General features: G+C 41.7%; 1 protein-coding gene and 1 long non-coding RNA gene across 2 annotated transcripts; both read right to left on the bottom strand.

Annotated features, from left to right (window-relative positions):
• Positions 1–707: 707 nt before the first annotated feature.
• LOC143742351 (interferon alpha-inducible protein 27, mitochondrial-like) lies at positions 708–3,728 on the bottom strand. The gene is made up of 4 exons (XM_077235202.1): positions 3,614–3,728; positions 3,496–3,525; positions 978–1,139; positions 708–852 (listed from the first exon to the last, which is right to left on the bottom strand). Exons 1-4 carry the CDS (start codon positions 3,621–3,623, stop codon positions 767–769), a joined length of 288 nt encoding a protein of 95 aa, XP_077091317.1. The 5' UTR covers positions 3,624–3,728; the 3' UTR covers positions 708–766.
• Positions 3,729–12,782: 9,054 nt separating this feature from the next.
• On the bottom strand, positions 12,783–13,134 carry LOC143741574 (uncharacterized). The gene is made up of 3 exons (XR_013205142.1): positions 13,076–13,134; positions 12,939–12,992; positions 12,783–12,854 (listed from the first exon to the last, which is right to left on the bottom strand). It is a non-coding gene; the product is annotated as an uncharacterized LOC143741574 (long non-coding RNA).
• Positions 13,135–13,425: the final 291 nt, after the last annotated feature.

Below are 13,425 nucleotides of genomic sequence, written 5' to 3'. Positions count from 1 at the left end.
GGAAGGAACCAGCCGAGAGTGACGTGTCGGGGTGGAGGGATGCTGAAAAACTGTCAAGGTATGTAGGTGTATCAACTGAGTGTATATATATATATATATATATATATATATATATATATATATATATATATATATATATATTTATGCTTCCGCTCATGCTGATGCGATAGTCATGATGATTGCTGATGACAAGTTAATTGGATTGATTATTTGAACGTGCTCCTCCCGAATTTTGTTAAACATCATTTGTTTGTTTTTTGAACATTGTAAAGTATGTTCATTGCTGAATATTATTTAAATGTAGCATATGTAAATGTTTTTTCTCATAATGAAATATATGCTGGGCAAGATATTTTTTTTACACTTTTAAAAATATATATTATATTTTTTTGGATATATTTTTTCAAATATACAATAACTGGCTAAAAACGTAAGTATACTTTGAAATATATTTTAAAAGTATATATATTTTTTGTGGCCATTTTAGTATATTGTGAAAATTTTAAAAAATATATTTGCATTTAAAAAAAAACCTTTGTAATAAATTGGTGTAATATTACAATTGCTGTATTTCTGTACTGTTTAGTCCCTTATTCCTATTTCTGAACACACACACACTGGACACACACACACTTGTCTTTATGTAAGAAGAGCGAAGTAAAGAGACGCTGACAAAAGTCATTATTACAAAAGCACAAGAGTCAGACTGTGCGATAACAAAGAGTATTTTATTTGTGTATTGAACAGAATGTTTCAGTGCCTCGGCTTAGACGAGGATGGCCAGAACTGCCCCCACACCGGCTCCTGTCGCGCCCACAGCCGCCTGAGCCGCAACCGGGATCCCAGCGGCACCTGCACACACACACACACACACACAACATGCGTTTCAGAGACCAACTCATTAGGAAAATTAAGTTATCAAATGAATTATTGACTTTACTATAGGTCATCTTCCACAATCGTGACGTTTGCATTACCAGCGGCTTGAAGGACTGCAACCAGCGACCCGGCAGCGACTCCTCCTCCGTTCGCCACTGCGGCCGCGCTCATCATCGAGGCGGCGTACGAGCCCACGGCGATCCCGGCACTGGTGAAGCCCACGGCCGCCAGAACTGCCGGAGCAGCCACCACTGCACCGGCTCCAACACACACACACACACACACACACACACACGCACACACACACACACACACACACACACACACGCACACTTATTACCCCCCTAGCATTGGTAGATTTAGGATTAGTTGTTGGAGAGGGGTTAGGATTGGGCAATCAGGTTCTGACTTCAACAAGGGGGATAATAATTTGTCAGGGAGTCGTAATTCGGCCCAACACCGGCACTGGTGAAGCCCACGGTCGCCAGAACCGCCGGAGCAGCCGCTACAACACGATCTTGTGAAAATGCGTATCTATAGCACGATTTGTATTTATCGTGCAATTTATATGCAAAAAAGGAGTTTTACGTGCATATGATACGCACTGCAACAGTGCGTTCACACAGTGCGCCGGCAAGAGCGTCAAAGTGGCCGGAAGTCATTCATTTTTAATGAGAGCCGGCGGCGAGCTCCGGCGAGGGCGGCGTGGCGCGTCTTGGACGGTGAGAGCGGCGAGGAGAGTTGAAATCAGGTCAACTTTATGTCAACTTTACTATATATATGGCGGCAACGAATCGGAATGTAGAAGTGCTACGTTTGAGAGGATTCCAGAGAACGCATTCTGTAAACTTAACCACATTATTTCCCAAGCAAAATAGAGGCGAGGTTGATCATTTGAATTTGATTATGAAGGTGCGCAACACTATTTATAGGCAAGATTTTCGTGCTATTACACTTTTTCAGTGGGAATGCAAATTAGAATAGCACTTAACCATGAACACAAAAGCCACACCACACAAATGGCTTTTAATTGTTTTTTTTCGTTAGCAAACATGTCACTATAATTGTTAAGTTCTTTCCAACAATCAATTTTCTGCAAAAATAACGATCGACATGCTTGTTTGCTTTGCGGCCCCTTTAAATAAAGCTTTAAAAATACCAAGCATTCGATCTACGTCAGAGCATCCACGAATCTTTCTACGGCGTCGCTAGCAGGGCGGAGAGAGCGAATTTTGCCGCTCTCACCGGCGGCGGTGTGAACGCACGGTAAAGCTAAGTTTATACTGGCCACATCCGCACGAGCGAGAAGGTGCATGCAGCAAAAGCAAGCGCGCAGCTCCGGGTCCAAAGATGAACGACTTCGAGGCGGATCTGTCCGAGCACGAAAGTCTCATCACAACGGCACACAGTTTGCACGTCTAAATTAGTTGCTTATATATTTACAAAATGAGCCTACAATAGCATAATAAGCAGTTTTAGTGAACATAAAGGTCCATGTTTAATACAAATTTTCACGAAACTTAAAGTAACTTCAGTAAAAATGTTTAATAAAATTAGAAAATATTTAAGAGATCGTTAATTTGTATACATGTTCTCATATCCATATATTTTGTTCTAATGTCACAAGTAATCTCCTCAGGGTATACTGGGTTGTACACGATTATTTTTGTAGTGTGGTACTAAAATAAACATGGTCACATGTCTACTTTACTTCCTCTCACCGCTCATTCCTGATGATTAAGAGGACAATTACTCGTGTCGCCATAGTTGTCACACACTTGTTTTAAATACTTCCACACATGCCACCATGACGAAACTTAGTGCAGTTACTAGTTGCCAAAACAACACTATGTAGAGAAAAAATTGCAACAAAATGCAGAAATCTTTGGAAGATATCACTGAACATTTATTTAGGCTATCCATAGCAAAATAAAATTTCTTATGTTCATTTTTCATGTCTTTTTATTTAAAATTTTAAATGAAACAAATCCGCTATTATTTTAATCTCCAATCTGTTATTTAACAGCTGAGATAGTTGTTTAGTGCTGATCTAACAGCAGAAGACTCGCCGGTTTTAGAGCCCAGTTGCTCAGGGGGGGCATGTTGTCACTGCGTCACAATGAGCCCCTAAAAACGCGATATAAAGACTGAGTCAGTGTTCAGAAATTATGAAAATGTTAAAAATGAATTTTATATGAAAATGTTAATAATTGTATTTTATTGAGAAAAGATTTGAGTTTGTCTCGATTATTATTTTGATTAGATCAGATAGCATTTTAATCTGTCATGGCCTAGATGTTGTCACATGTCACTTCCATTCTTTCGAGGTTAATCAAGAAAAAAAATATACACTATATTAATGAAACAAAACCACATAATTGTACTAGACATGTGGGAAATTAATGTGGGGAAAAAATAAATACTCTGAACCCTAAGTAGTTTACACAAACTCAGTAAGTCAAACTAAAGTCTAAACTCAGTCAAAAAGCGTTACGTTGTTCCCCGCTCTCAAATGATGAACATCGTAAGATTGTTTTATATATACCTCTAAAAATTTATGACTATTTCAATAATTTTTTAATTATAGATGTTGTTGGTTTGTTTGTTAGATTTTACCTGCACCACCGCCAATTGCTAGCATCGTTACTAATATAGAAGAGAAAATAAGGATTAGATTAATGTAATGCTGATAAACAAACATTAATATTCTGCAGTGATATGATAAGGTACTTACAGAGACCCATCTTCTCTCGAAATGAGCTCGTGTGTGTGTGAGATTGGGATAAAACTCCTCTGGGCGAGGCTTTTCGAGAAACGAAACTTGTAGTGATGTCCAGTTCGGGAAAGAATCATTCTTTTGAACCGGTTCTTTTTAGTGAACTGAACCGTTTAAAACAGTAACAATCTTGACCTTGCAGTTAAGCCAGTTTTACAGTTCAGAAACATCAAATCTTTTAAAGTTCAAAAACATCAAATCAATCAAAAACATCAAATCGATAAAAAAACATGAAATTAATCAAAAAATTAAAATCGATAAAAAAACATCAAATAAATCAGAAACATCAAATCGAACAAAAACATCAAATCAATCAAAAATATCAAATCGTTCAAAAACATCAAATCAATCAAAAACAGTAAATCGTTCAAAAACATCAAATCGATCAAAAACATCAAATCGCTGCTGATGCTTTTTTTCCAGACACAGTTGCAATGTCCTAAACATTTTATTTGTGTAGGCCTATATTTAACTTATTCTTTTAGAGCTGCAGTTTAGAGCTTTTTGGATTCAACCACCTTTCCTAATTTGTTTGAGGTAAAATTATTTTACATGTTAATAAATTGTATTTATAAAATTATTTTATTAATAGTGTCATCTTTGTTATTGTCATTTGTCAATGAGCCAGCTTCTGACCATGAAATAGTGATTTTATGTCTAATTTTATTTATTCAGATAAACAGACTAACATTCTTTTTTTTGTCAGTATTGGAAACTCCAACAGCCTTCCTTCGTTTAACGTTTTTCCTTTCTTTTTTCTTTTTATTTATTTTTTGACAAGCTGCACAGATTTTGAAGGTGTTATATTTTCCTCATCCATTTTGAGAAAAAAAAGGTAAACCACAATATATCATCTGTTGAAAAACACGACAACTAATGAAATGTTGTTGAAAAACACAACAACCAACAACCTACACCTGGTTTAGATTGAGTTACACTTTATTTACTTTTTATAATTTAATAACAAATGACCATTTCAACAGAAGTGAATCAATCAAAACTAACTTTAGCTGGAAAAAACATTATTCAAGAACCACTATAAAACAAAACCAATCTCTGTTACCTTAAATTATATGTTTATCTCTGTAAAGCTGCTTTGAAACAATCTACATTGTTAAAAGCGCTATATAAATGAGGATGACTTGACTTGACCAATGTGGTGTTTGTGTTTTACACCGTTCCCGCCTTAGTGTTCATGGTCATTCATGTGATGTCATCATCATGTCAGGTGTGTGTGTGCAGAAGTGTAAAGTCCAGGTTCAGAAATTAAAAGTCCTCCTCAGTATTTTGTTCCAATCACCTGGATTTGATCATTAGCACAGTTCTTCAGCCAGGAGACAAATGAAATAAATCAGCTTGAAGAGTTCATGTGTGGAATAAACGTGTGTGTGTGTGTGTGTGTGTGTGTGTGCGTGTGTGTGTGCGTGTGCGTGTGTCTCATTTTCTCTACTTAAGTTCAGTTCTGTTTGAGTTTCAATGTCGGGTCTCATCATTGTGTATTGGCTGCTTATTTGAGTTGGTATCTGCGTTGTTAAACTCCTTCTTCATTGTGTGTTTGTCTTGAACCACACAACCCGTGACACAAAGACAAAAGGAGGAGGAGGAGGAGGTCCTGGAGGAGGTCCTTTAATGAATCATTGTGAAAGTGTTACGCCTTTGGAAAAATGCTGTTATCTAACCCTGACTGGTGAGTGGCAGTCTTACACAAATGTAATTTCTTTATCTCATATCATAAAGAATTCTCTTTTTCAATGTGCTCAGAGTTAAAGTCAAGTACTGAGGAGACAGATTATGCAAAGGCTTATATGCCAGCATAAGGATTTTAAAATCACTGCGTTGCCTGACAGGGAGCCAGTGCAAAGACTCCAAGACAGGGGTAATATGATCCCTATCCCTATCCCTGACCCCAGACAATACTCTAGCAGCCGAATTTGGCAGATATTGCAGTTTGTCTATTGATGATTTAGATACCCCAGCTAGGAGACCATTACAGAAATACGTGAAAAGACAAAAGAGTTTATCAACCTCTCAACAACTGAGAAAGACAACATAGGACGTAAACGTGCTATATTTCTGAAGTGATAAAAGAATGTCTTAACCGTATTCTGCACAAAAGGCTCAAATGACAGTGAAATGACAAGATTTTTTAATTTGCTTTGAAACTCCAAGGCAACATCATCAACCCCATCATCAACCCACAGAGTGAGAGACCCAGCCTTTCGCAGTTGATGAGGAGAGCCAAGGTGCATAATTTCTGTTTTAGAGCCATTTAAAGACAGAAAATTATTAGACATCCAAATCTTGATCTCAGCAATACAGTTGGAAAGATGCACAACATCCATTTGCTGACCCGGTCTTCAATGGATATGAATCTGCGTATCATCAGCATAAAAGTGATAGTTAAGGTCAAGAGATTTTAATAGATGACCAAGTGGATAGATATACATACTAAAAAGTAAGGGACCCAATACTGACCCTTGTGGGACGCCAGTATGAACAGAACCAACTTTGGACCTATAGCCACCCATAAAAACAAATTGACTGCAGTCAGTAAAATAGGACTTGAACCAGCCAAGAACTATCTCTGACAAACCAAATACTTTTTCAAGACGATTAAGTAACAGTGCATGTTCAATAATATCAAAGGCTGAACTAAGATCCAAGAGAATGAGAAGGTACATGGAGCTGGAGTCGGAGGCTATAAGTAAGTCATTAGTGACTTTAACCAACGGAGTCTCAGTGCTGTGTAATTCCCGAAACCCAGGTTGATGAGGCTCAAATCGATTATTTTCAGTTAAGTATTTGTTTAATTGGGCCGCAACCACACCCTCCAAGATTTTAGCCAGGAATGAAAGATTAGAGATTGGACGATAATTTGAAAGAATTTTCATATCAGAATTTTGCTTTTTTTTAAAGGGAGTGACAGCAGCAGTTTTAAGTTCTGCTGGCACTGAGATGACAAAGAGTGATTGATTATAGCAAGAACTGAGGGACTTAAAGGACCAATGCAAGATTTAAACAGGCTACAAGGCATAGCATCAAGTATGCAAGTGGAAGTTTTCATACGAGAAACATGCTTGCAGAGCATCTCAGATTGTAATATAGTAAATTTGGAGAAGGGAGTGCCAGAAAAGCTGTACGATCAGCAGACCCAAAAGAAGTACAAATATTTGTGCGAACATTGTTAATTTTTTCACTGAAAGATTTGAGAAACTATTTACACAACCAATCAAATGAAGTCAAAGAACTGACACCATCTGCATTAAGTAGACTGTTAATTGTATGAAAGAGCTGTCTAGAATTGTTTTGATTATTTTCAATAATATATGAGAATAATGCAGATCTTGCAGTTTCAATAGCTGCTCTGTAGTATGTCAAGCAGTTTTTCCAGCTTGGTGAAACACATTTAAACCAGAGGAACGCCATTTAAGCTCCAATTTATGACATGCAGCCTTCTGTAAATGCAAATCATCATTATACCAGGGGGCTGACTGAACAAATGCGACGTTACGTGTTTTTAGGGTGCAAAGATGTCCAAGTTGGCTGTAAGAACATTGTTAAATACTAAAAGTTTATCCTCAAGAGGAGCAGAGGACATAACATCTAAAGAATTGACAATCGAATTTACAAAAGTAGCGTGATCAATTGATTGCCATTTTCGGAATGAAATAGTTTGTGTAGTCTCTCTACTGGAATGAAGTATCTCAATGTTAAAGAAGATAGCTAGATGGTCAGAAAGTCCAACATCCACAACAGAGAAATTAGAGAGAAAATAATAATTTGCAATAACTAAATCTGATGTATGACCTTTACAATGAGTAGGGACGTTTACAAACTGAGAAAGATTAAAACTGTCCAAGAGTGATAGGAAATCCTGGGCCATGGCACAGGCTTTCTGATCTACATGTATATCAATGTCGCCCAGAATTAAGTAATGTGGCTTTTTAAAGGGCTTGCCGTCACAGTATCACAGGGATGCCACTCAGACAGAAGAGCTGATAAGTTAGTAAAATCAACACCAGAGTAAGACAGTCTTCTAATCCTTTGACGGCAGTTCAAAACTGGGATGGTATCAGGGATAACAGCTGGCAGGAGGTGTACTGTAAGGCCATATTTATTGAAGCCTCATCAGCACCAGCTCCAGATAGGCCTATCTGTGAGTCCACAAAGTTCAAAGAAGGCCACCAGGCCAGCGCCAAGAGAAGCAAATTCCCAGCATACATAAATAAAATGCACCGCATCACAATGTCTGTTCAGAGAGCGAAGCGGCAGCCAGAACGCGCCAGCGTACCCATATCTATAGTTGAATAGTTAAATATGTGTAGTATTAGATTAAGTGTTAAAAAAAGATAAAAAAATAAAGTTTAATTTTGAAGTTACAACAAGTAAATGTCACCCATTTTTGTAGAACGGCCGATTTACAAAAAAAAAATGTTAGTAAATGGACTTAAACTTCCAAAAACCTGTAGCGTAGTGGTCCGGGTTTAAACATTCCGACATGCAAAGTGAAACATTCACGTGATTGGAAAGAAAGTGAGGCTTCGTTTTTCGTTGATCATGTGTTTCTCTGAAAACAATACGCGCTCCGGCACGGAGCTTCATGATGAATTGCGCTGCGAACTCAATACGTGCTTTGAAGCTTCAGTGTCATATGTATTATCACTACACAGTGGAGCATGGAACCATGACCAAAACTGAAACATAGAGCACAGAGAGATTATTGAAAGCTTTAATGGTTGTAACAGGGAGTTCAGAGAGTTCAACATCAGCTTCCTTGGCTGTGACAGGAAACTCAAGAGTTCATATTCGGCCTCCTTGGCCGCGACAGAGATAACAGGGAGTACAGGTGAAACAGATAGTTCACAAGCTGACGTCATCGTGTGGCAGTGTGCACGGCATTTTTTGTAACTTTCCGCGCGGCTCCGCATCCGAATATGAACGACTTCGAGCCGAATCTGGCCGAGCACGTACGTTTCACCCGTCTCACATCTATCCATTTTGTAGTCCACTTTAGACATTCTACTAACTATAGTCCTGGTGAGGCCTACTACCTGATAGCAAGCTTAAAAACTGGTTGCTAATAACCCCGACTCTGGGTGTCAGTCCCAGGGTGGCCTGCTAAGACCAGCTGCCCAGTCCTGGGGCTCAGTCTCGGAGCGGCCTGTTAAGTTGACTGCCATGGACCAAGGGGAGCAAGGGGAGTACAACATACGCCACCCTGCCTCAATGGAGGCCCCAGATTGAGGGGCCTACCATCTATACGCATGGGCGTCAGCTCATGGCAATGCTCTGGCTAACTTCAGGGGAGTAAGGGAGCGTACTTCATAACCAAAATAAAGTGAAGGTTAGAACTTTCCGCTCGGCCCAAGCCATAGTGGTATGAGGTAGAATTATACAGAGCTGAAAGTGGAGTACTCAGAACTACCCTGTATCAACAGGGGAGTACCAACCACCTGCCCCTGATAATTTAACAGGGCTTTAGAGGTGACAGAAATTTTTCTGCGCCCAGCCTAGGGGAGTGGGGCTTGCTTGCAAGCCAACCACCTTCAACCCATCGCTTGAGCAGTAGCTCAGCGAGCTGAGTGGAGCCTACTCTGGAGGCCCAAGTCCATATGCTAGCTCTGCATGGCGGGGTCGGGCAAACCAAAAACAATCTCTTCGCAGAGCGAAAGGCGGCCTAATCCTGCCCAAAAAGACCCATTGTACTGGGGAGGCCTTATTGGAGGCCTAACCCTAGGTCTTTATCAATCATGCCTCTACACCAACCTGCATTACTCTTCTCACCCCCGAATACAGAGAAGGGGACGGGCCTTGGCCGAATGATTCCCTATTAGGAGGCTGTCATCTAGGGATGCTAAACAGACTAAACTCACATAGTGAAAGGGCAGTGGCAGAAATTCTTCAGCAGAACTCCTCCTCTATCCCTAGTATAGCCTAGGCCAGCTATTGAGCCTGTATGAAAAACACAAAACAGACCTTAAGGGAGCGATGTACTCAGGAAAATTTCAGACGTAGGCCGGGCATAAGAGCTATCTGAAGCTTGAGCGTCAGGCTCTAGAAAGAAATCTATGGTAAATGGACTGCATTTATATAGCGCTTTCACAGACCCAATGGTCACCAAAGCGCTTTACACATTGCCTCACATTCACCCATTCACTCACTCATTCATAAACCGACGGCGGTGTCAGCCATGCAGGTCCCCATCCAGCTCGTCGGGAGCAGCTAGGGTTAGGTGTCTTGCTCATGGACACCTCGACACTTGGTCAGGGCGGAGACGCCGGTTCAGGAACCGACACCGGCTCAGGGACAAGCTCCGACACCAGATCAGGTACAGGAACAGCTCAGCGGTGGCCATCTTGTCTGGAGAACAGACGCCGCTGGCTCCGGCTCGGGAACCGACACCGGCTCATTGACAAGCTCCGACACCGGATCAGGTACAGGAACAGCTCAGCGGTGACCATCTTGTCTGGAGAACAGATGCCGTCTGGACGCCGCTGGCTCCGGCTCAGGGACAGACGCCGCTGGCTCCGGCTCAGGGACAGACGCCGCTGGCTCCGGCTCAGGGACAGACGCCGCTGGCTCCGGCTCAGGAACAACGGCGGGCATGACGGGTCTGAAAAGCACATCCAGGATTCTGGCCAGATGCTCGAAGTAGCCCAATAACGTTTCAGAGGCCCCGAGAATCAGTTTCAGAAACACTGGCTCTGGAACGATCTCCGGCCCGGCAGACGGGACGTGAACAGTCTCTAATTACGCCGAAGTGACATTAACTCTCTCCCTGGCCATAGCCGGGAGCTCAGACACCACAGGATACGAGATCTCAGAAACCACATGACCCGATGACCGGGCAGCTCTCTTCCTCCTCCGCCTCCGACCGCGCGGAGATACAACCGTCTCGTCTGTCACCACTGGCAACAGGCCAGAGATCGTAGACCGCTCTTTCTTGACCGGTGTTGAGTCCTCCTGGACCACTGGGCTAGGGACCACCGGGCTCAGGACCACTGGTTCTGGGATCAACCCAAGTTGAAGCGGAGAATGGCGTCGAGAGTCCTCTCGACCATCTCCTCTCCTCCGACCTCCCTGGGTTGCAGAGAATCTGGCGAGACGGGTTCCCTCAAAATTTTCTCTACCAGATGGCCTGGCCTCCCTGGTGGTGTTAGAACGGGGTTTCGGAAAACAGTACACCCGATTCCTCCAACTTGACCTCTGGCAGCCCTCCTCTCTGCAGTCTCACAAGCACCTATAGTGAAGAGCTCAAATAATGTCATAGGAGGTCCCAATCCTTCTCTCCTCTCCTCCTGGGTAGTAGGGGAAGGAATACGAATCCCCCTACTGCTGGAACCAGACATCATGGCTTCCAGTCTCTCTCTCCGCTGAGTCCTCAAATTGGCTGGTTCATTCTGTCACGGGGCGGTTGCGGAGAATAGTCTGAGGACTCAAGTGCAGAGGTGAAGAACTCAAGAACTAAATAATAAATCCAGGAATATGACATGGCAGGCACAGAACTACACACAACTCAACACCCATAGCATTAACAATGAATGAGCACAAGACAGCAAACACAGGGAGACTAAATAGGAAAGCAAACAAAGAGGGTAACGAGGGAACCTATGTGAAACCATTAATCCAATAACGAGGTAACAAGGTGGGAGGGGCTAGACAATCCACAAGAGCATATGACACACAGAGAACTCATGACAGCCATAAACTCACAGTAAACAATACCATACACAAACACAAGACCAGGGGCCTGTACCATGAAGCCGGTTTAGATGGCTAGCCAGCTATGTTTCAGCTTAGTTTCCGCCAACTCTGGGTTTTAGGTACTATGAAAGCAGCTCGGCTTTAATCGGTGTTCGTTGCCATGGTATCTTACGCTGCACGGCTAGCCTGCTCCGGGGCAGGTTAAGTTCTGGATTCGAGAGCTCAGACTGAAGTTTGACCAATCAGCTGTGAGCAAAGAAACATATAGGTGAGGTAACTGATTCCCAGCGTCTGTTCTCTGTTGCAATGGCTTCAACTTTTCTCCCAAATCCCGTGGACATCTCCGCGCAAATTGTTAGACGAGCACTTCGTAGAGAAAGAGTTTTTAGGGACAGACAAAATCCCTTTGACTTTCCTGATATTTACTTGTATGAAAGATACAGATTTTCCGCGGAAGGAATGTCTTATCTTTGCGAACTTCTTGAGCCGCACATAACAAATGTGACTCGTCGAAGCCATGCACTTACTGTACCGCAAATGGTATGTATTGCGTTGCGGTTTTTTGCAAGTGGTACATACTTGTATGCGGTCGGTGATGCAGAGAATCTAGGGAAAAACACGGTCTGTCGAACAATTCGCAAGGTGGTCCTCGCTCTGCAGGGGTACATAAATAGCTTCATTGTGTTCCCTGGACATTTATCCACCATGTCCATAAAAGAGGGCTTTTATAAAATTGCCGGTAAGATATATTGATAGGGTGACATCACATGAACAAATGTAGCCTTTCACACAAATTTTTTTTTTTTCAAAAAAAAAAAAAAATTCACACTTAGAAATCTATTATACAATAGTCTGCAGTAGCTACCTGTTAAGAAATGTTTTAAATATATATGTTTAATTCCTATGATAGGATTCCCTAGAGTCATAGGAGCAATAGACTGCACACATGTTGCAATCTCCACAGCTCTAGGAGAACATGAGGCAGATTATGTGAACAGAAAGTCCTTTGATCATGAATGCATGATCACAAGCTTGGATTCCAAATGGCCTGGCTCAGTGCATGACTCACGCATTTTCCGTGAGTCTATTTTGTGTCAGCGCTTTGAGGAAGGCAAATTAAATTTGGTACAGTACACTTTACATTTTTTATTTTAATGGCAAAACTTACACATTTTTCCCCTTTTCTGTTCTATGACAGGGCTTTTTGATGGCCTGTTGGTAGGAGATAGAGGTTATGCATGCCAGAGGTTTTTTGCTAACGCCCTATCCTGACCCCCAGACAGGGCCACAAAACCGCTTCAATGTGGCCCTCAGTAAAACCAGGGTCAAGATCGAGATGATCGAGATGATCAAATCACAAAAAGTGGCATGACTATCTACAAACATAGGACTGACTGTAATTTATGTCAAGGGTTTAAAGCATTACCTTGTTCACATTCCTTCTGTAGCCCATTGAAGTAGAGGCTTCAGTTTCTGGGGCAGGTTGTGAAAAATCCTACAATAAAAGAGATGTGTAAGGGCCAGTCACTTAATTATGACATTCAAATGTGTGCCGTAATAAAAAGCCCAGTGCATTCACCTCAGCAACTGTCTCAGAACACACAGACAGAGTGTCTTCATCATTTGGTTCACCCTAATAAATAAAAGGCAAATATAAAGCATAACTGTTATAAAGCAGGCTATGTTCATGGTGTTCTGTCTGCTGCATATACTGACCTCTGTGTGGGAGACTGTGTGCATGTGTGCTGGCTTCAACAGGGACACTGTATTTCCCCCTACTGCAGAACAGAGTCAGCCAAATTTAACCCTTTTTAAAACATTAGTAATGCATTGCACACACATACCCAGTGTCACTTGCTTCGAGGAGCCAGCACCAGGGTCAGACTGTACAGCACTTGCAATGCCATCCATAATCGGCTGTCCCTTATTATTACTCAGCGCCAACTCCTCGGCCACAGTGTAATTTTGAGGAGGTGGCCCTCCCCCAGTTTTCCTGATTTCACATTTTTTTCTGTTTGCTGCAAACAAGTTTTTATGAATAAATGTTCACAAAAATAATAAAAGGT

Source organism: Siphateles boraxobius, unplaced genomic scaffold (assembly GCF_051911475.1).
Source record: "Siphateles boraxobius isolate OS27281-9 unplaced genomic scaffold, OSU_SipBor_1 19, whole genome shotgun sequence".
Lineage (NCBI taxonomy): Eukaryota > Metazoa > Chordata > Actinopteri > Cypriniformes > Leuciscidae > Siphateles > Siphateles boraxobius.
This window is presented reverse-complemented; position numbering and strand designations above follow the sequence as displayed.